Raw genomic sequence first — 20,404 nt, 5'->3', positions numbered from 1 at the left:
GATAGTCATCTTGAGTCCACCGCGTTACGGGGCTATCAGTCTGTAGGGACAGGCAGATAGTCCACTGCGTTATGGGGCTCAGCATTTGTTGCTCCTTCCAAGATGAATTTGTTCACAAACACACACACCCCTCCTTCAGGGATGTGTCAGACAGCCATGCCAGAATAAGAAGTGGGAGAAATGGAAAGGAAAATAGGTAAATAGTAAAAGAGGATGATGAGCAGAGGGAATGATGTTTCAGTTCACACATATTACTCCTCCAAAAAGCAACCCATTAACTTAACAGGATGACAAAGAAAATCATTTTATTCTGTAATTTATTGAAAATCCATGTACAACATGACCACTGCAATTGTATGCTACAAGTCAATACTGAACTCAACAATCAAAAAGAATCACAGTTATTTATGAGTGCGTCCCAAATATAACTCATTACCAGTGTAGTGCAGTACTTGGGTTCTGGTCAGAAGTAGTGCACTACATAGGGAACAGGGTGCCATTAGGGACACATATATACATTTCCAAAATCAGTGGGTTTTGGCACATGTAGGAAAATCAGTTTGTGCTCAAATACTTTCCTGTATTACTTAAATGTTTTATTGGAATAATGAAATACAATGTCTCTAACAAATGTACTGTTTGTTGAACAATATAGTGGAAAACAATGACAAAAAGTAATATTGAAGCACTGGTTGGATTCATAAATTGTTTCAAAATAAAAATAAAAATGTCACATTCTCTGACACATCCCCTACATTGTAAAAGAGACAAGTCATCGACAGGCCGTACAAAATAACATGCTGACCTTCAGACTCAGTGACAGGTGTGTAAAATAAACCATAAACCTCAAAGCTACACTTTAACATCTGTTCTGAGGTCAGTCATTGACCCTGACTTTAATAGGCTTGATAGAGTACACAGTGCCACAAAACTGTCTTGTGCTGAGTCACCATTGAACCTCTCTACAAGTCCCTTCCCCTAGCCTCTACCACTTCAGTGTCTGCAGATCTGTAGCAGCTCCATAAAGCCTGATTGAAAGGCTAGGTAGTAGTCAGAAGCATTTTTCTTCTACCCATTGGCCTCAGATCTGCAAATACTAAAGTAAAATAAGCTAGGTGTTGTTGCTGGTCTGGACGGGCCTTCTGATTGTTCTGCCAATCCCATCTCTCTCGCTCTCTCCATCATCAGCCAATCACAGTTCAACCTTGTCTTTACTCGCTCTGTTGCCGTCCAGGTCGGGTTTCTTGCCCTCCGACTTCTTCTTGCCCTTCTTTTTGGTGTTCACTTCGTTCTGCTGCTTTGCCTTTGCGCTGGCATCTTTCTTGGCGGCCTTCCCGGGGAACACCTGGCCTTCCACGGTGACCTCGGCGCAGCGCTCCTGGGCCACCAGGAAGTCCTTGACCTCCCACGCGAAGCTGCCATCTCGCAGCATGAAGATGACCCGGTTGGAGCCCACTACGAACCTACAGTACGAGGGGAGAGGAGGGACAATATGGGACATTAGCCAAAGTCTAAAGGCCGGGAATAAAGAAACCTGCAAAAACTACATTTATTTTTTACAATAATGAACTAATCTATTGTCAACATTTTGTTTGGTTACGTACAGTATTAGTGTATTTGGTTTAGGGTTGCAAAGGGTTGGAAACTTTCCGGGAAATTTCCATGAGAAGTTAACCTGGGAATTTTGCGTAAATTCATCAAAAAATGTGCTTATAACAGTGAACCTTTTTTGTGGGATACACACAAGGCAATTCTAGGTCCTGTGGCATATTTTGGTTAAACTATCCCCAATTCCATGGAATTGCAACCCTCTGCATGCACAGTGCACTCTTCCATCACATGTACAGCTGATTCTCAAAATCTTGCAAACTAATGACATGCTATTGAGCCCAACTACTAGACTGTCTGAGCCAAGTCAGATGTATACATACACCTTAGTTTAAATGTATTTGGCTCAGTTTCACAATTCCTGACACTTAATCCAAGTAAAAATTCCCTGTCTTAGGTCAGTTAGGATCACCACTTTATTTTAAGAATGTGAAATGTCTGAATAATTGTAGAGAATTATTTAGTTCAGCTTTTATTTCTTTCATCACATTCCCAGTGGGTCAGAAGTTTACACACATGCAATTAGTATTTGGTAGCATTGCCTTTAAATTGTTTAACTTGGGTCAAACATTTTGGGTAGCCTTCCACAAGCTTCCCACAATAAGTTGGGTGAATTTTGGCCCATTCCTCCTGACAGAGCTGGTGTAACTGAGTCAGGTTTGTAGGCCTCCTTGCTCGCACACACTTTCAGTTCTGCCCAAACATTTTCTATAGGATTGAGGTCAGGGCTTTGTGATGGCCACTCCAATACCTTGACTTTGATGTTTTTAAGCCATTTTGCCACAACTTTGGAAGTATGCTTGGGGTCATTGTCCATTTGGAAGACCCATTTGCGACCAAGCTTTAACTTCCTGACTGATGCCTTGAGATGTTGCTTCAATATATCCACATAATATTTCTTCCTCATGATGCTATCTATTTTGTGAAGTGCACCAGTCCCTCCTGCAGCAATCACCCCCACAACATGATGCTGCCACCCCCGTGCTTCATGGTTGGGATGGTGTTCTTTGGCTTGCAAGCCTCCCCTCTTTTCCCCCAAACATAACGATGGTCATTATGGCCAAACAGTTCTATTTTTGTTTCATCAGACAAGAGGACATTTCTCCAAAAAGTACGATCTTTGTCCCATGTGCAGTTGCAATCCGTAGTCTGGCTTTTTTAAGACGGTTTTGCAGCAGTGGCTTCTTCCTCGCTGTGTGGCCTTTCAGGTTATGCCGATATAGGACTCATTTTACTGTGGATAGAGATAAGTTTGTACCTGTTTCGTCCAACATCGTCACAAGGTCCTTTGCGGTTGTTCTGGGATTGATTAGCACTTTTCACACCAAAGTACGTTAATCTCTAGAAGACAGAACGCATCTCCTTCCTGAGCGGTATGATGGCTGTGTAGTCCCATGGTGTTTATACTTGCGTACTATTGTTTGTACAGATGAACGTGGTACCTTCAGGCATTTGGAAATTGCTCCCAAGGATGAATCAGACTTGTGGAGGTCCACAATTGTTTTCTGTGGTCTTGGCTGATTTCTTTTGAAGGTAGGCCTTGAAATACATCCACTGGTACACCTCCAATTGAGTCAAATGATGTCAATCAGAAGCTTCTAAAACCATGACATTTTACGGAATTTTCCAAGCTGTTTAAAGGCACAGTCAACTTAGTGTACGTAAACTTCTGACCCACTGGAATTGTGATACAGTGAATTATAAATTCAGTCTGTAAATAATTGTTGGAAAAATTACTTGTGCCATGAACAGAGCAGATTGCCAAAACTATAGTTTGTTAACAAGAAATTTGTGGAGTGGTTGAAAAACGAGTTTTAATTACTCCAACCTAAGTGTATGTAAACTTCTGACTTCAACTGTACATGCTTTCTGGTAAGTTGATTAAATTACTGGGTGGGGAGAATATATTTTACATGACATACATTAGTTTTTGTTAACTAGTAAATAGTAGCCTACAGCAAAGTGTTTAAATCATTTCTAACTTGGTAACAATTTCTGCTAGTTCATTTTTGCTAACATGTGGGTTTTAGCTTGCTTGCGCCTGCTAACTGAGGAGTGTTAATTCACCCGTTTCCATACATGTTTCATTTTAAAACATTTATCTTACAAAGGAGTTGTTTAATCTAACTGCTTAACTATTTATCTGTACATGGAATTGTATTTGGGGTTTTCTTTACTCATTTTTTTCTAATCTTTACAGAAAAATGCCACAGGCACTATCTGATGTGTGGAGACATTTCACTGCAGCTAATGTAGAAGGAAAAGCTGTGTACATTTGCAAATACTGTGTCAAATCATATGTGAAGAATGCTTTAAAAATGCAGAATCATCTGGCCAAGTGCATAAAGTTCCCTCAGCGCTCACAACAAGCAACCTCTGACAAAAGTCACTCTACTTCAATTCGAGGTGAAAATGATGAATCAGACACCTTATCGATAGCAACAGCTCATGGTCCTCCTGGAATCAGAAGTTTTTTTTTGACTCAATGGAGGAATGTAGTCAGAGAAATGCTGATTAATGTCTTGCTCGAACTGTGTATGCAACTGGTTCACCTCTGATGCTCACAGGCAATGTGTATTGGAAGAGATTTCAGAATGTTCTTCGCCCAGCATACACCCTTCCATCCAGACATGCTTTATCTACTCATTTTCTGGATGCAGAGTTTAACCTGTTGGGGCTAGTGGGCAGTATTTGCACGGCCGGATAAAAAACGTACCCGATTTAAACTGGTTACTACTCTTGCCCAGAAACGAGAATATGCATATATTAGTAGATTTGGATAGAAAACACTCTAAAGTTTCTAAAACTGTTTGAATGGAGTCTGAGTATAACAGAACTCATATGGCAGGCCAAAACCTGAGAAGATTCCATACAGGAAGTTCCCTGTCTGACAATTTGTTCTCCTTCTAGGGCATCTCTATTAAAAATACAGCATCTCTGCTGTAACGTGACATTTTCTAAGGGTTCCATTGGCTCTCAGAAGGCGCCAGAAAGTGGAATGACATCTCTCCAGTCTCTGGGCGAAAAACAGCAGGAGTTTTTGTGAGTGGTCCAGCTGAGAACAGTGACACTGGAGATGCACGTTCATGTGATTTCTCCATGTTTTTCTTTCTCTCTTTGAATGAATACAACGTCGCCCGGTTGGAATATTATCGCTATTTTACAAGAAAAATCGCATACAAATTGATTTTAAACAGCGTTTGACATGCTTCGAAGTACGGTAATGGAATATTTGGATTTTTTTTTGTCACGAAATGCGCTCGCGCGTCACCCTTCGGATAGCTACCTGAACGCATGAACAAAACAGAGCTATTTCAATATAACTATGGATTATTTCGAACCAAAACAACATTTGTTGTTGAAGTAGAAGTCCTGAGAGTGGATTCTGACGAAGAACAGCAAAGGTAATCCAATTTTTCTTATAGTAAATCTGAGTTTGGTGAGGGCCAAACTTGGTGGGTGTCAAATTAGCTAGCCGTGATGGCCGGGCTATCTACTCAGAATATTGCAAAATGTGCTTTCGCCGAAAAGCTATTTTAAAATCTGACACCGCGATTGCATAAAGGAGTTCTGTATCTATAATTCTTAAAATAATTGTTATGTATTTTGTGAATGTTTATCGTGAGTAAGTTAGTAAATTCACCGGAAGTTTTCGGTGGGTATGCTAGTTCTGAACATCACATGCTAATGTAAAAAGCTGGTTTTTGATATAAATATGAACTTGATTGAACAAAACATGCATGTATTGTATAACAATGTCCTAGGAGTGTCATCTGATGAAGATCATCAAAGGATAGTGCTGCATTTAGCTGTGGTTTTGGTTTTTGTGACATATAGGCTTGCTTTGAAAATGGCTGTTTGATTATTTTTGGCAGGGTACTCTCCTGACATAATCTAATGTTTTGCTTTCGCTGTAAAGCCTTTTTGAAATCAGACAGTGTGGTTAGATTAACGAGAGTCTTGTCTTTAAAATGGTGTAAAATAGTCATATGTTTGAGAAATTGAAGTTATAGCATTTATGAGGTATTTGTATTTTGCGCCACGCAATTCCACTGGCTGTTGACTAGGTGCAAGCGTCCCACCTTGCCCAGGGAGGTTAAGTGAAGTTCAAGCAAATCATAGAGAAAGCAGACTATTGCAATTATCTCTGAAAGGTGGTCGAATGTTCGTGGGCAAGGAATAATTAACTACATCTACACCCCTCAACCAGTATTCTACAAGAGCACAGACACAATGGACAACAGACACACCGGTCTCTACATTGCAGATGAGCTGAAGGCAGTCATCAATGACCTTGGACCACAGAAGGTATTTGCACTGGTGACAGACAATGCTGCGAACACGAAGCCTGCTTGGTCTAAAGTGGAGGAGTCCTATCCTCACATCACATCCATTGGCTGTGCTGCTCATGCATTGAATCTGTTCCCCAAAGACATCATGGCACTGAAAACAATGGATACAATCCACAAGAGAGCCAAGGAAATGGTTAGGTATGTGAAGGGTCATCAAGTTATAGCAGAAATATACCTCACCAAACAAAGTGAGAAGAATAAGAGCACCACATTGAAGCTGCCCAGCAACACCTGTTGGGGTAGTGTTGTCATCAAGTTTGACAGTCTCCTGGAGGGGAGGATATCTCTCCAAGAAATGGCCATATATCAGTCTGCCGATATGGACAGACGCATCAAGAGGATCCTCTTGGATGATGTATTTTGGGAGAGAGTTATAAGCAGCCTGAAACTCCTGAAACCTATAGCAGTAGCCATTGCACGGATTGAGGGAGACAATGCCATCCTGTCGGATGTTCAGACTCTGCTTGCAAATGTAAGAGAAGAAATCCGTATTGCCCTGCCCACTTCACTGTTGCTCCAAGCAGAGGAAACTGCAGTTCTGAAATCAAAAAGCGTGCAGACTTCTGCCTGAAGCCCATACACACCACAGCGTACACGTTGGACCCCAAGTATGCTGGCAAGAGCATCCTGTCTGGTGCAGAGATCAACAAGGCCTATGGTGTCATCACTACCGTGTCTCACTACCTTGGCCTAGATGAGGGCAAGGTTCTTGGCAGTCTGGCGAAGTACACTTCCAAGTAAGGGCTTTGGGATGGAGATGCAATATGGCAGTCGTGCCAACATATCTCATCAGCCACCTTGGTGGAAGGGACTTTTTGGATCTGAGGCTCTTTCTTCTGTTGCCTCCATCATCCTCCAAATTCCACCAACATCAGCCGCCTCAGAGCGCAACTGGTCCTTGTTTGGGAACACACACACCAAAGCACGCAACAGGCTGACCAATACAAGGGTTGAAAAATCGGTGGCCATCCGGACAAATTTGAGGCTTTTTGAGCCTGACAACGAGCCATCCTCAACAAAGTTGGAAAGTGACAGCGAAGATGAGGCCTCAGAGTCTGATGTTCAAAAGGTGGTCATTGAGGAGGTCCAGGGAGAAGACATGGAAGCCTGAGAGGAAGACAACCAAAGTTGTAGTTTCTAGACTATCATTTTACAGATGTATGTTGAAAACGTTTTTGGGAGATGCGATGGATCATTGGGGATCATTCAATATTCCCTTTCTTTTGTTGTTCAGTGAAATCATCCCATGTGAAGAGTCAACTCATTTAATTAAAGTTCAATTCGTAACTAAATTGTTTAACATTTCTATTGGAAGGATAATAATTTGCAATTATGTCTACTTATGATAAGGTAAAAGGTTTATGTTTTTGTCTCCATATGATATGGTAAATATATCCAATGCAAAAAAACATCTACATTTAAATGGTATTAATATTAATTTTCATATATTCCCGTTAATTCCCATGGAAAGTTTCCACCGCTGAATATTCCCCAAAATTGCAACCCTAGTTTGGTTACGTATTAGTGTGCGTTTGGTTACATACAGTATTAGTGTGTGTTTGGTTACATACTAGTGTGTGCCAACCCAAACAAGATTACATTACCTACAGCTCTTTAGCCATCATATCATCTCTCTGACAGGGATATATCATCACACCTCTGTTCTTTATCAAGAGTTCTCAGGATGGTGCAATGCTCATTCTATCAAACATACCTCAGCCTGTCACTTCTTAGGAGCATAACAATCAATGTGTTGTTCAGTGTTCTTCAATCCTGTTCATCAGTAAAAACACCCGATTCAACAATTTAATTGATTAGTTTAATCAGGTATGATGGCACTAAACTGGGACGAAACTAGCAGTCAATGATGACAGTCTCTCCAGGAGCAGAATTAAGGCTCACCGCTTTAGCTGTCCTTTTTCACATTAGAGCCTACCTTGATGTCCAAATGGACTACTTGGTTGTAGCCCTAAACTAGCACACCTGATTTCATTAGTCGTCAATCGCTTGGTGATTAGTTGACCATTAGAATCAGGTGTGCTAGCTCTAGAATATACCAAATACATGCCAGGGGCCTAGAGGTGGAAAGGAGGGCACCAGGCATATCAGTATACCCTCTCCCACTGTGGAGGGAAGAAGAAGAAGAAGCAGCAGCTTCATGAACTGCTATGAAGCACAGCCAGGTGAGAGGATTAGCCTTCCCCACATGGTGACTTGATGGAACCAACCAGACTCGGAGCGACGCGCAGTGATGGCAGCGAGTGTTGAGGATGCAACGATGAAGGAAATGGAGAGAAGGTTGGCGAAGCTACAGATGCACTAGAATGTGATCAATATGGGTGATCGTTCTGATGATATGGAGCGGGAGGATTGAGGGTCAAGGACCTGAATGGTCTGTAGTGGAAATTAATAGGAAAAAGAGACCATGCTACTGAAAGCAGTGGTGCTTCTAGTGCAGAGAGCATGAAGAGGGTGAAGGTAGGGAACAAGAGTAATGATGTCGAAGTGGAAAGTTGTGGTGGTGTTTGATGTGACACCCTATCCCATTAACCAATGCCGTAAAGAAAGAGAGAGGAAGTCAAACTAGCCCGGTTCATTGGAAATGATAGACTGCTAACATTTTGTGCTAGCCATGCTTAGCAGGGGAAGATTCTGATAATGGAAACTCTCAATTGGAAGTTTCCATGGCTGAGCAGCTGCACACAATGCCAAGCGTTGGCTGGAGTGGTGTAAAGCTTGCCGTCATTGGACTCTGGAGCAGTGGAAAAGTGTTCTCTGGAGTGATGAATCACGCTTCACCATCTGGCAGTCCGACAGACGAATCTGGGTTTGGCAGATGCCAGGAGAACGCTACCTGACCAAATGCAGAGTGCCAACTGTAAAGTTTGGTGGAGGAAGAATGGTCTGGGGCTGTTTTTCATGGTTCGGGCTAAGCCCCTTAGTTCCAGGGAACTCTTAACGCTACAGCATACAATGACATTCTAGACAATTCTGTGCTTCCAACTTTGTGGCAACAGTTTGGGGAAGGCCCTTTACTGTTTCAGCATGACAATACCCCCATGCATAAAGCGAGGTCCATACAGAAATGGTTTGTCAAGATCGGTGTGGAAGAATTTGACTGACCTGTACAGAGCCATTTTGAGAACATTTTATACAAAAAAATAAAAATAAATAGAGAGAGGGCTGGGCAATATGGCCTAAAAATCCTACTGTGCTGTGTCAAAGGACACTGATAGTAAATCAAACTGACTTCATAGCTTTCATTGGAAAGGTTATCACCACGACTCAGATTGTGGAAAGCAGAAATGCCAGGTTGAAGATTGTGGATATGACAACAGAGCTATTGTGGGTAACAGATGTTACAGTCAACATGATTTTTGAAATGCTAAATAATCCTAAAGATGGATTATCTCAGCATGATAGAGAAAGTTTGAAGAGCTTGGGAGGGTTTGTTATAAGTTAGTAGGGATTTCTTTGTTTATATATAAAAATGTTATTAGTAGTACAGACTTAGGCCAACCGTGAAATAGCGCACACTCCAGCACAGTAGGTTTGCAGGCCTATACAATAGGGTTTGAGAAATGCTGCATTAGACTAAAGTATAGGCCTACCTCTGGATGTCAAAATTGGCATTGAAGAGGCTGCTCTGCCATAGACTGGTCACCTCCTCCGTTTCCTTCTCCGTAGGCTCTCCCGCCACCGTGGCAAACACCATCAGAGTTTTTCCCTTCTTGGACATCTTCAGCAGCTCCTCAGGCTTGGAAGCATCCACCTTGGAAAAGTCGATAGGCGGGGGGGACCGTCTGTGCTCAGGGAGGTCGCCCTCCTCGATGTCATCGTCTTTCTGAAAGAAGTGGGGAGGAAGAGAAATGACTGAGTTCTAGCTATTACACAATGAATGATATCATTGACAACAGGTACTTCGGTAATGCAACAACAAGGCCATTAATTCAAATAGGAACAGAATAGTAAATTGGCTATCCTAGTTAACTAGTTAGATAGACAAAGAAAGTTTGGTGTGGAGAGTGCAACGAACATTGCTTGCTGTTTGGGGTTTTAGACTGGGTTTCTGTATAGCACTGTGACATTTGCTGATACATTTGATTGATGGATGGATACCCAGCTGCAAAGAATATCACGTGAAACAGGATGAGTTCCTGGTTAGCTAACTAGTTCACTCATTAACTAACAAATCGCTAACTTAGCAGGTCAAGGTTACCTAGTTTCGTTATATAATACAATGGACTATAGCTATGATGCTGCATGACAGCTATACCTTATCAGGAAGGAGCAATAGTTTGGTGCTAGTAGCTATCTAGCAAGCTACGAAGATCATTGAGAGCAGACAGGAATTATGTTGGGCACGTTAGTTAGCTAGCTTTCTGATTAGCCATTTAGTTAGCCGAGTTGCTAGCCAGCTGTCTGAGTAACAGAAAAGCAGCTATTAACCGAATTAAAATCGTGTTGTTTACCTCCCATTCTTCCAAAAGCCGTGCCATATCAGCATCATTGTAATCCCGGATATCTTTCTTCTTCTTGGGCTTGTTATTTTGACCGTCCGTTGCTAAAATACATATCAAATACGTACAGAGCAAAAGCACAACACATCCCCACCTGAAGTCTGCCGCCATGCTTACAGATGGTGAACGGTGATTGGCTGAGAGTCTTTCCTCAGAGGACGTGACGAAGGAAAGGGGAATTGGTTGCAATAAAATCACGTATATAAACCCGTGAAGTCCACAAACATATTGCATCTAACAAACTGTAACATGATTTACAGCATGGTCAAGCAAGTTACAGTTTCCAACATTTTCAGACTACTAAACAACTACTGATTTAGAACCAAAGAGAATAATCGCTAGTCGCAAAGAAAAAAGGAGCTGCCTTCATTATTCCAGCACCATTTCAACTTCAACATTTCAACATCATCAAATCACCTATGCTTAATCTAATACAGTGACAACTAAAAGATACCAAAAACAATGTAGTCCAATCAACGTAATCTGAATACGGTGTGTGTGTGTGTGTGTGTGTATGAAAAAAGTAGAAAAAACATGTTGATTCACCCTACTTGTAGAGAAACGCCAATGTCATCCTCCTCTCTTTTATGTTGATGAAACGGTCTATGACTCTGTCATATACACACTTTTAGTTTTTGTTGTCCTAGGCTTCCTGGCTGAAATGCTTTCTCGCCTAACTTGCTTCAATGGGCAATGATGAGCCAGCTAGTTAACATTAGCGTACTACATCTAACTACATATTGAACTTCCATCCTCTCAGGCCAGGGGCACAATGTTTGAATTTATGGTTGGATCAGAATCGACATTATAATCATTGGCCAGTATGGAGAATTAAGTAAAACCACAAGTCCAAATCCATATCTCCATCCATTGCTAATTTAGGAAAGGGACAATTTTAGCTAGCTAGCTAGCCACCAGAGGACAACAACACAATGAGATTCAACAATTCAAATTATTTCTGTCAAGGATGTTTTGCTCTCGATGTGTTGTGATTGGTGTGAAGCCAAATCCAAACTGTCTTCCTTTTTTTTTGGTGCGCCAGGACCATTCACAGTTGAGCTCATGACTGAGCTCATGATTGGCTATTATTCAATACTTTTTTTATCAAGGGAGGCCAAATGCTCGCTGGCTTCTCTTGCATTCAATTCTATGGGCAGCAACAATGTCATACTCTTTTTGACTAGATAGCCTCAGATAGATGGGCTACACATACAGAGACGGAGAGGCGCTGTTTCGCTTGCTCAGATGCTTTCTCTGGTAAGATAAATTGTGCCTCTTGCAAATTGAAGGATAATTATATTTTTTTTATTGGTAATTTTTTGGGGGAAGTCTGGCTTCCCTTGTAATCCATTAATACATGCCACTGTTGTCTCTCAAATACATCGGTACAGTTGTTGACATGCTAATATGGCAACACCTCACAAGACATGGTATAAAGAACAAGATCAAACTAGCTTAAACAAGTCACTTCCGATTCCCAACATGACAGTTTCTTGTCATTGTTGGTAGCTATCTGGACATGCAGAATCACAACAAATCATGGACTTCTGCCCAATTGAAGCATGAGCATGGTTTTTGTGACGTTGTCAGCTAATCCATCTATATATTGGCCATTGAGAGGCTTTGAAGCCACTGGTCGGCCATATTGGCACTCCCCAGTAAAAGCAGTCCTCCATAGGAATGAATGGAATTCCACAGTATTTCAATTAAATGTTTCAAGAACAAAATTACATGTATTTAAGTATTTGTTTGTTGTTGTAGTGGGGACAGTAACATTAGTCATCTAAAAAACTTGACTTTAAGGAAAATGATGTCGTTATTGCTTTAATTTACTTATTTAAATTAAATATTGAAATTAAAAAAGTATATATTTACAGTGACAACAGTGCCCTGTGCTGTTTTGTCAGTCCAACTTGCACATAAAATATCAAGACACAGCATAAGTATTGGAAATATCAACAAAAGTCCAACCAAATATAATTCAATTTCTATGGGTCCAACCCACTATTATTAATGCTTGGGCACCCCATGATTGTGTCATTGTATGATTCAAACCCTTCAGCTTACAACTTCACTCTTCACTGGATGGATGCCTGTTCTTTTAAATGCTCCTGTAGTGTGCAGGCTATAAAGGAAAGGAAAGGGGATACCTAGTCAGTTGTACAACTGAATGCATTCAACTGAAATGTCTTCCGCATTTAACCACACCCCTCTATAGCACAGTACATGGGGTCAGTAGTGCTTCAGCAGAGATCGGGCCAGTCCACATAAACTGAAACGTTTCCTCTCCGGCCTACTCCACCTAATGGCACCGTGCCCTGTGCAGCTGTGTGTGAGAGAGACTGACAATGCACAACCTGTGGCCTTAGCAGCAGAAGCTAGGTTGTCTGCTTCCAAGACACACAACACACACACACACACAGTCACACACACGTACACAGACAGTGTCACACACGTGCATAAACACATGCACGCAGGCACACACATACGTACATGGACACAGTCTCGCACGCACGCACGCACAAACACACGCACACACACACACACACAGCTCTGCTCAGATGGGCTGGGGGTTGAGTGGGATACCGTTAGTGACTTGAATACTGTATTTCCTTATTTAGCCTCCCTGTCGTAAAGTAAACTACCTCCTCAGACAAAAAGGGCCACACTTATTGTCTGATAGTGAGACCATAGTGTAGCATAAAATTAAATATGTATATATGTGTTTAAAGATTTCATGTTGAATTATGATGAGTATACACAGAAAACTATAGGACTCTGGGGAAGAGTGAATCACGCGCACACACACACACACACACACACACACACACCTGTATTGCATTGTGATGGTTCATGTATTGTATTCCTTGTTTGTTATCTGACTCTAGGACTCTGGAAAGTATGCTGTGTGTCACGCCCTGACCATAGAGAGCCCTTGTTTCTCTATGGTGTAGTAGGTCAGGGCGTGACTAGGGGGTAGTCTAGTTTATATTTCTATGTTGTGTTCTAGTTTATATTTTCTATGTTGGTGTTTTGTATGATTCCCAATTAGAGGCAGCTGGTCATCGTTCTCCCTTATTGGGGGTCATATTTAAGTAGCTATTTTTCCCACCTGTGTTTGTGGGATATTGTTTTGTGTTTGTGCCTGTGCACCACGTATTCACGTTTAGGTGTTTGTTTATTTGATTTATTTGTTTTTGCTTGAAGTTTCACTTTGGAATAAAGATGTGGAACTCTACATACGCTGTGCCTTGGTCCCTTTCTTATGACAACCGTGACAGCTGTGGATAGAATACGACTTGTTGAGTCATACCGTACTCCTTGGTTTTGATTCTTTTGAATCATTCACAATCATACTAGAGCTAATATATCCAACACTATGTTGACAAACAGTACAGGTATTCGACTTCCCTGTGACTCACAGCTCTTGTACACAACCATTCAAGCCTACAGGTTAGAGTGCATTAGGTATTAGTCCCCCTCTCAATTCTCCTATTGGTTCCCTCACATCCCAGCTTTCCCCTCTCTGTCTTCTGTGAGTGGACAATGTCAGTGATGTCACTACCATTAACAGAGAGAAGAGTCAGATTTCTCCAGCCATAGTAAATACTGTGGCTCTTAGACTATTCAGAGCACAGCATAAGGCAGTAGGGTTTCTATATTTTTGAAATCCATTAGCACCATCTGCATAGTAAATAACATTAAACCTATATATGTACTATCATGTATTTGTACGATGCAAAAAAACAGCATGATGAGATACGCCTTCAGCGTGATTAACATATCTATATTATATTCATTCCCAAATGTAGGTCTGTAAATAATAAGATTGACGTGACAAAAATATATAACTTTCCTTCAGTTAATTTCAGTTGTCTCATTGAAGTATATAGAAATATATTTCTCAAGGGATGCTGCGATACCAACCCTGCTCAAACTGTACTGGATAGTATTTGATCGTCTTCAAGGAATAAAGAACTTTCAAGTATTCAAAGGCCCAAAATGTTCTGGAGATATGATGATGAGATTTGTAAGAGTGGTGCCATTTGGGTTGTATCACAAATGGTACCCAACCCAAATGGCACCTTATTCTGGATACGGTGCCCTATAGGTCCTGGTCAAAGGTAGTGCACTATGTAGGGAATAGTGTGCCATTTGGGCCTAAGAAAGGTGGTCAGTAAAAAATAAATTCAGCTCAAATTAAATAGGCCAACACACCCTTTAAAAAGTGCAAGAATCCATGGCTATGATATGCTTCTGTTATGGTACAGAACATGAGTTCTGTATTCTGTTTCTCTTATTTCGAGATAGTCTCAATACAATTTAATAAATGTTTATAGTACATTCTCTCAGAATTGTCAAAGACTCCAGCCACCCTAGTCATAGACTGTTCTCCCTACTACCGCACGGCAAGCGCTACCAGAGCGCCAAGTCGAGGTCCAAAAGGCTTCGTAACAGCTTCTACCCCCAAGCCATAAGGGGCGGCAGGTAGCCTAGTGGTTAGAGCATTGGGCCAGTAACCGAAAGGTTGCTAGATTGCTAGATTGAATCCCTGAGCCGACAAGGTAAAAATCTGTCGTTCTTCCCCTGAACATGTCAGTTAACCCACTGTTCTTAGGCATTCATTGTAAATAAGAATGTGTTCTTAACTGACTTGCCTAGTTAAATAAAGGTTAAATAATTTTTTTTAAATAAGACTCCTGAACAGCTAATCAAAGGGCTACCCAGACCCCTCTTTTATGCTGCTGCTACTCTGTTTATAATCAATGCATAGTCACTTTAGTCACTCTACCTACATGTATATATTACCTCAATTACCTCAACTAACCGGTGCCCACGCACATTGACTCTGTACCGGTACCCCCTGTATATAGCCTGTATACAACCTCAATTACCTCAACTAACCGGTGCCCATGCACATTGACTCTGTACCGGTACCCCCTGTATACAGCCCCGGCTGTAATTTTACTGCTGCTGTTTAATTATTTGTTACTTTTATTTTCAATTTTTTACTTAACACTTATTTGGCTTGTAAGTAAGCATTTCACTCTAACGTCTACACCTGTTGTATTCGTGGCATGTGACAAATAAAATTTGATTTGATACATTTGCCTTTAGCCTAATGTCATTAGTTGTGAGTTAAAAAAGACTGGCTGATTCTGTGTAATAGATTGTTTATAGATACACTACATGTGCTGTGTTGAAGCCACCATGCCTCCATCTTGGCACACCCCTGCCATTGTAAAAAATACCTAGAAAGCTATAGAAATGCATTTATTAATGTCTGCATTCGTTTTTGCCACATTTATTATATTACACACACCTTAATGCATACTTTTCAATTATATTATGTGAGCTAAACATACAAATAAATTAAATATATATATTTTTAAATCCTTAAAGTATAATTTTTTGAGATTGCTAATGTTACTGTCCCCACTACAACAACAAAAATACTTAAATACATGTAATTTTCTACTTGAAATACTGTAGAATTCCATTCTTTCCTATGGAGGACCTACTGGGGAGTGCCAATATGGCCTAACAGAACATCAAAGCCTCCCAATGGCCAATACATAGCATCAGCGATCCAGGGTTTATATACATCATTGGTTATTATAAATAGCTCAATCTCACCAAGTGGAAACGTAGCCTATGCTTCGTGAAGCGCGGAAACACGAAACACATAATTAAAGTCCAAATGAGCGCACAGCAAAGACGCTACTCGTTCCAGTAGAATCCAACAGCTGTGTTATAGCAGTCAATATGAGCAGTGTACAATAAGTTTGGATTTGTATAAGTAAGAACGGCGCGGTCTCGGAGAATCACACGTTTTGATTGATTTTGAGAAGGGAAATTAAGGTAACCAAATACATGAAATACAAGGCGGACTGTCGGTCATTTTGGAGAACTGCGTTTTGGGTGTAACTTTGCCCTTATACCGGTAGTCGAATGCACCCACGTCGGGGCCTCGGGAAGGGCTGGCTCATGGCAGAGGGAGCAGTCTGCCCTAAAATCCGGACCATAAAACTCACCAGGAAAGCCAACAACTATCCGGGACAACTGTGGAATCGTATTGGACCATTTGATGAACGCGCGCCGGGCTTTTTTGCTCTATATTGACGAGCCAGATTGACCTTAAACACAGTTTTAAAGTGACATATTATTTCAGCGGAAGGCTATCATTTTTTTCCTCGCTGCCTGCGTTGCTACTTCGCTACAATCAAGCCGTTTTAGTGCGACCACACCCTCTCTGCTTCCTGATACTAGGCAATACAGAATATGTAGCGGGAGAGAGCACAACTGACTTTCAGTTTGGAAAACCCAACACTCATTTTTCAGTGATGTCTGGTGGTCGACCGACATGTTAGTTGTGAAAGATTGTTTCAGACGGGTTCAGGAGTTTAGGCCATCATTTCAATAGGGACACGACTGCTATGGATATCAAAACCGAAACCCGACACAGGATATTCCGGACCAGACATTCACGCCCTGCGTTTTGCTAAGAAGTGCTTATGGACAATAGATATGCCTATGGAATCGAACCTGCCGGACGAACAAGTGTCTATCACGGGACTGTGTATGAAAAAGAAGAGGTTGAAAGTCGCGGGAGGGCCAGTGCAATTGGCCTGTTGCGTTTTTGGAGCCTTCTGTTTGCAAAGACTCATGTAATGATGATGCAGGAAAGGCAGAGGGAGCGAGGAGTGGTCGAACGGAAGTGTCTGGGTGGTGCTCTCCTTGTAACTGGAATGAGCCAGCCTCCCGGTCAAACTAGGGTGGTCAAATTTAGTGGGAACTCTTCAACGGACAATACGGTTCACATACACCCTGCCTTCAAGCAAGCAGGTATTTTACAATCCTATCGTGTTCTCGAGTACATTTAATCAGAAAAAACGACACGTCTTAAAATTGTAGTTTATCAGTTCAAATATTATCAGATCGGTAATATTTTTAGATTTTATTAAATTCAGAACTTTTAATATTATCTTTGTACAGTCTGCACTTAGCCTGAAGTATAGGCACCTTGGTGGCACTGCAGTTTTGTGTGTGATTTTATTACAATAACCTGTGAATTTTTCTGTTTTGCGAAAACCTGGGACGACAATAGATATTAGCAGGTGGACGAAGTTTTTTTCCAGGGCATTTTATTTAATATGTAAACATTACAACGATTAAGTTATAAACACTGAGTAAATGGAAAGTTATAATTTGAAGGGATTCTCGTCACAAAAAAATGTAAAGGAAGGAACTCTCATTGAAGAGTAAGTGTTTAGAATAGTTCATTTTATAGATCATAGCTCAAAACCAAGTTACTAATTTAACCCCAACAGAATTCCTATCCGTACTTTGTATGAGAATAATGAGCTGGGGTACCATGACATAGAACTTCTATTTTGATCTCAGCAAATGTTTACTTTGAGAATACAATGCCCTGTGCTTTTTTGCAATCTCACATTGACACATACGGTGGACTACATGTACTCTGAAGGACTATAAGGAATATTCTCTGGCCAGTTCAAACTCACAGTTTTACACTTATAGGGGTGTGGGTTATCGTTAATAACAATGTCTTAAACTACGCTTTCTGACCATGGAGTGTGTGACGACGTAAAACACGTTTCTCATTGAAATCCCCCCACAAATCGAGCAGCTTGACCCCCCTACTATGGCTAGTAGTGGCTCAGGGAGGTCAGCTAGCGAGGGTTCCAGCAGCACACAGAGCAGCAGCTTGCAGCAGAGGAAGAAGCTCTCGTCCATCTGTGACACGTGTAAGGGCAAGATGCAGCTGGTTGCCGACCTCCTCCTGCTCTGTAGTGAGACACGGCCCGTGGTCACCGCGGATGGCGTGGCAGTGGCTGAGACCTTTGAGCAGTGCCGCGACACGGTCATCGCCCGCACCAAGGAACTCTCCATCCTCACCCACGACATCCAGTCGCAGCTCAACATGGGCCGCTTCGTCGAGGTGGGAGATCGCTTACTAGAGATGGGGGACCTGGTGGTGTCGTTGACCGAGTGTTCGGCGCACGCCGCATACCTAGCGGCTGTGGAGACCTCGGGTTCTCAGCCGTGTCTGCCAGGCCTGGTGGACCGCTACAAAGTGACACGGTGCCGCCACGAGGTGGAGCAGAGCTGCGGCATCCTCCGGGTCACGCCGCTGCCGGACCTCACGCCTCAGCTTCTACTGGAGCTATCTCAGAACATCTCCTGCAACCTCAAGACCCTGACAGATGCCTCGGGCCTGGCCAGCGAGAGGTCCAAGGACCGCTTCGCCAAAGAACAGTTCAAGCTCAGCGTCAAGAGCATTAGCACGAGCGGCACGGCCCTCTTGGCCTGCGTCCGGGAAGTCAAGACGCAGCCCAGCGAGCTGACGCGCAGCCGCTGCGTCCTGTTCAGCGCGGCGCTGGTCCAAGCGGTAAACGCATTGGTCGGGTTTGCCACGGAACCACAGTTTTTAGGGCGGGCGGCGAGCGTGTCACCCGAGGGGAAGGGTGTGCAGACGGCAGTTCTGGGTGGCGCCATGAGCGTGGTGTCAGCGTGCGTCCTTCTCACTCAGGGCCTCCGGGACGTCTCCCAGCATCCAGAGAGCAGCACCAAGATGGCGGACTACAGGGAGCGCTTGCGCAACTCGGCCTGCGCGGTGTCGGACGGCTGCACGCTGCTCTCACAGGCGCTAAGGGAGAGGTCTTCACCCAGGACTCTACCGCCAGTCAATTCCCATTCTGTGAATTAGTTTAATAAAGAAATATAAATAAACCCATTCTAGAAGTGATCGTGGATGAGAAAATCCCATCTTTATCTCCTTGTTTTGGCATACCAAAGAGACTCGCTCGGATTGGCCCTGTTCGTTTAGGGTCGGGAGGTCGAGTGAGAGCAGAGAGAGAACACAAAGGAAGGAGTCTGGATCTGGTTCTACGGATGAGATAGGTGTGCTGTGTTTGGACTTTTACTGAGCTTAAAGTAACACCATCGGAAAACAAGGTTTTGGTTGCGCTGGATGTGACCAGAACCTCACCATAAGAAACAGATAACTTAAACTCAGGCTCCAATCTACATACACCTGTTGGCCTTCTCTTTGCCAAAAACAAACAATGATCTTAAACCTGATAAAGTTTACCTCAGTTTTCAGCTATGGTGAAAACGCCAGATATGAAATGATGGATGTAGCCTGCCGTGTGTGTGTGTGACCTATGACCTATGGACCCCCAGGTGACCTCTAGTAGAAGTACATGTGCTCTAGTGAGAGTAGGAAGTAAGAAGAAGAGTGCCCTTCATCGCTTGTGTTTTTCAATGTGTGAAATTCTTAAAATGGGTTAAAGCTGCTGTGAGTGTGTGCCATAGGTTTTACACTATCTACCAGACTTACCATAGTATTGTTAATGTTTTTGTTTTTTTGGATCATGCATGTATAAATTAGTATTTATTTCAACTATTAAAAAAGGTTGTTTCTCATAAGCGCTGCTCTCAGATCAGTCTTTGTGTCAGCATACCGTTAATATAAATGACTCTGTGTTATAACATCCACTACTTCACTATGTGATGTAGACAGTCAAATTTAACACTAAATGCTCCACAAATCACTTATAAACTATGTTTATATTGTATAAAGGGTGGCTTAAGGGTTTGCCACATTTGGCAAAGCACTAGATGTGAGGGCCCTGTTATATCACCCTGGTATTGTATGACATTTGCTTGTACATTATTTATGAGCTCTCCATGTAGACCTCTTAATGGTTTATGAAGGCTTCATTTACCCTCACAAGATGGACCTTGTTTAAAACGTGACCATAAAGACAGTGTGTAGCCACCATGATTTAATAAGGTGAAACACAGTAGTTAGAAGACTGACTCTCTGTCTGTGTCGATCTCTCTCATGTGTTTGAAATATTGTGATGATTGATCGATAGCTAGATTTGATCATCATTA

General features: G+C 42.2%; 2 protein-coding genes across 2 annotated transcripts; one reads left to right on the top strand and one right to left on the bottom strand.

Moving 5' to 3' along the window:
• Positions 1-288: 288 nt before the first annotated feature.
• Positions 289-10,662, bottom strand: LOC106587883 (LRP chaperone MESD). The gene is made up of 3 exons (XM_045708748.2): positions 10,433-10,662; positions 9,572-9,804; positions 289-1,463 (listed from the first exon to the last, which is right to left on the bottom strand). The coding sequence occupies exons 1-3, from the start codon at positions 10,589-10,591 to the stop codon at positions 1,193-1,195; spliced, it is 663 nt and encodes a 220-aa protein (XP_045564704.1). The 5' UTR covers positions 10,592-10,662; the 3' UTR covers positions 289-1,192.
• Positions 10,663-16,158: 5,496 nt separating this feature from the next.
• Positions 16,159-19,933, top strand: LOC106587884 (talin rod domain-containing protein 1). The gene has a single exon (XM_014176540.3). It carries the CDS (start codon positions 18,147-18,149, stop codon positions 19,209-19,211), a length of 1,065 nt encoding a protein of 354 aa, XP_014032015.2. The 5' UTR covers positions 16,159-18,146; the 3' UTR covers positions 19,212-19,933.
• Positions 19,934-20,404: the final 471 nt, after the last annotated feature.

The sequence above is a fragment of the Salmo salar genome, chromosome 26, assembly GCF_965601325.2.
Source record: "Salmo salar chromosome 26, fSalSal1, whole genome shotgun sequence".
NCBI lineage: Eukaryota > Metazoa > Chordata > Actinopteri > Salmoniformes > Salmonidae > Salmo > Salmo salar.
This window is presented reverse-complemented; position numbering and strand designations above follow the sequence as displayed.

Bases quoted from the DNA above. Each gene is read 5' to 3' on its own strand.
- LOC106587884 (XM_014176540.3), top strand. From the start codon at position 18,147: ATGGCTAGTAGTGGCTCAGGGAGGTCAGCTAGCGAGGGTTCCAGCAGC.
- LOC106587883 (XM_045708748.2), bottom strand. From the start codon at position 10,591: ATGGCGGCAGACTTCAGGTGGGGATGTGTTGTGCTTTTGCTCTGTACG. The intron at 9,805-10,432 runs GTAAACAACACG...CACTTCTTTCAG, and splicing joins GGCTTTTGGAAGAATGGGAG to AAAGACGATGACATCGAGGA. The intron at 1,464-9,571 runs GTAGGCCTATAC...CTCGTACTGTAG, and splicing joins GCCAATTTTGACATCCAGAG to GTTCGTAGTGGGCTCCAACC.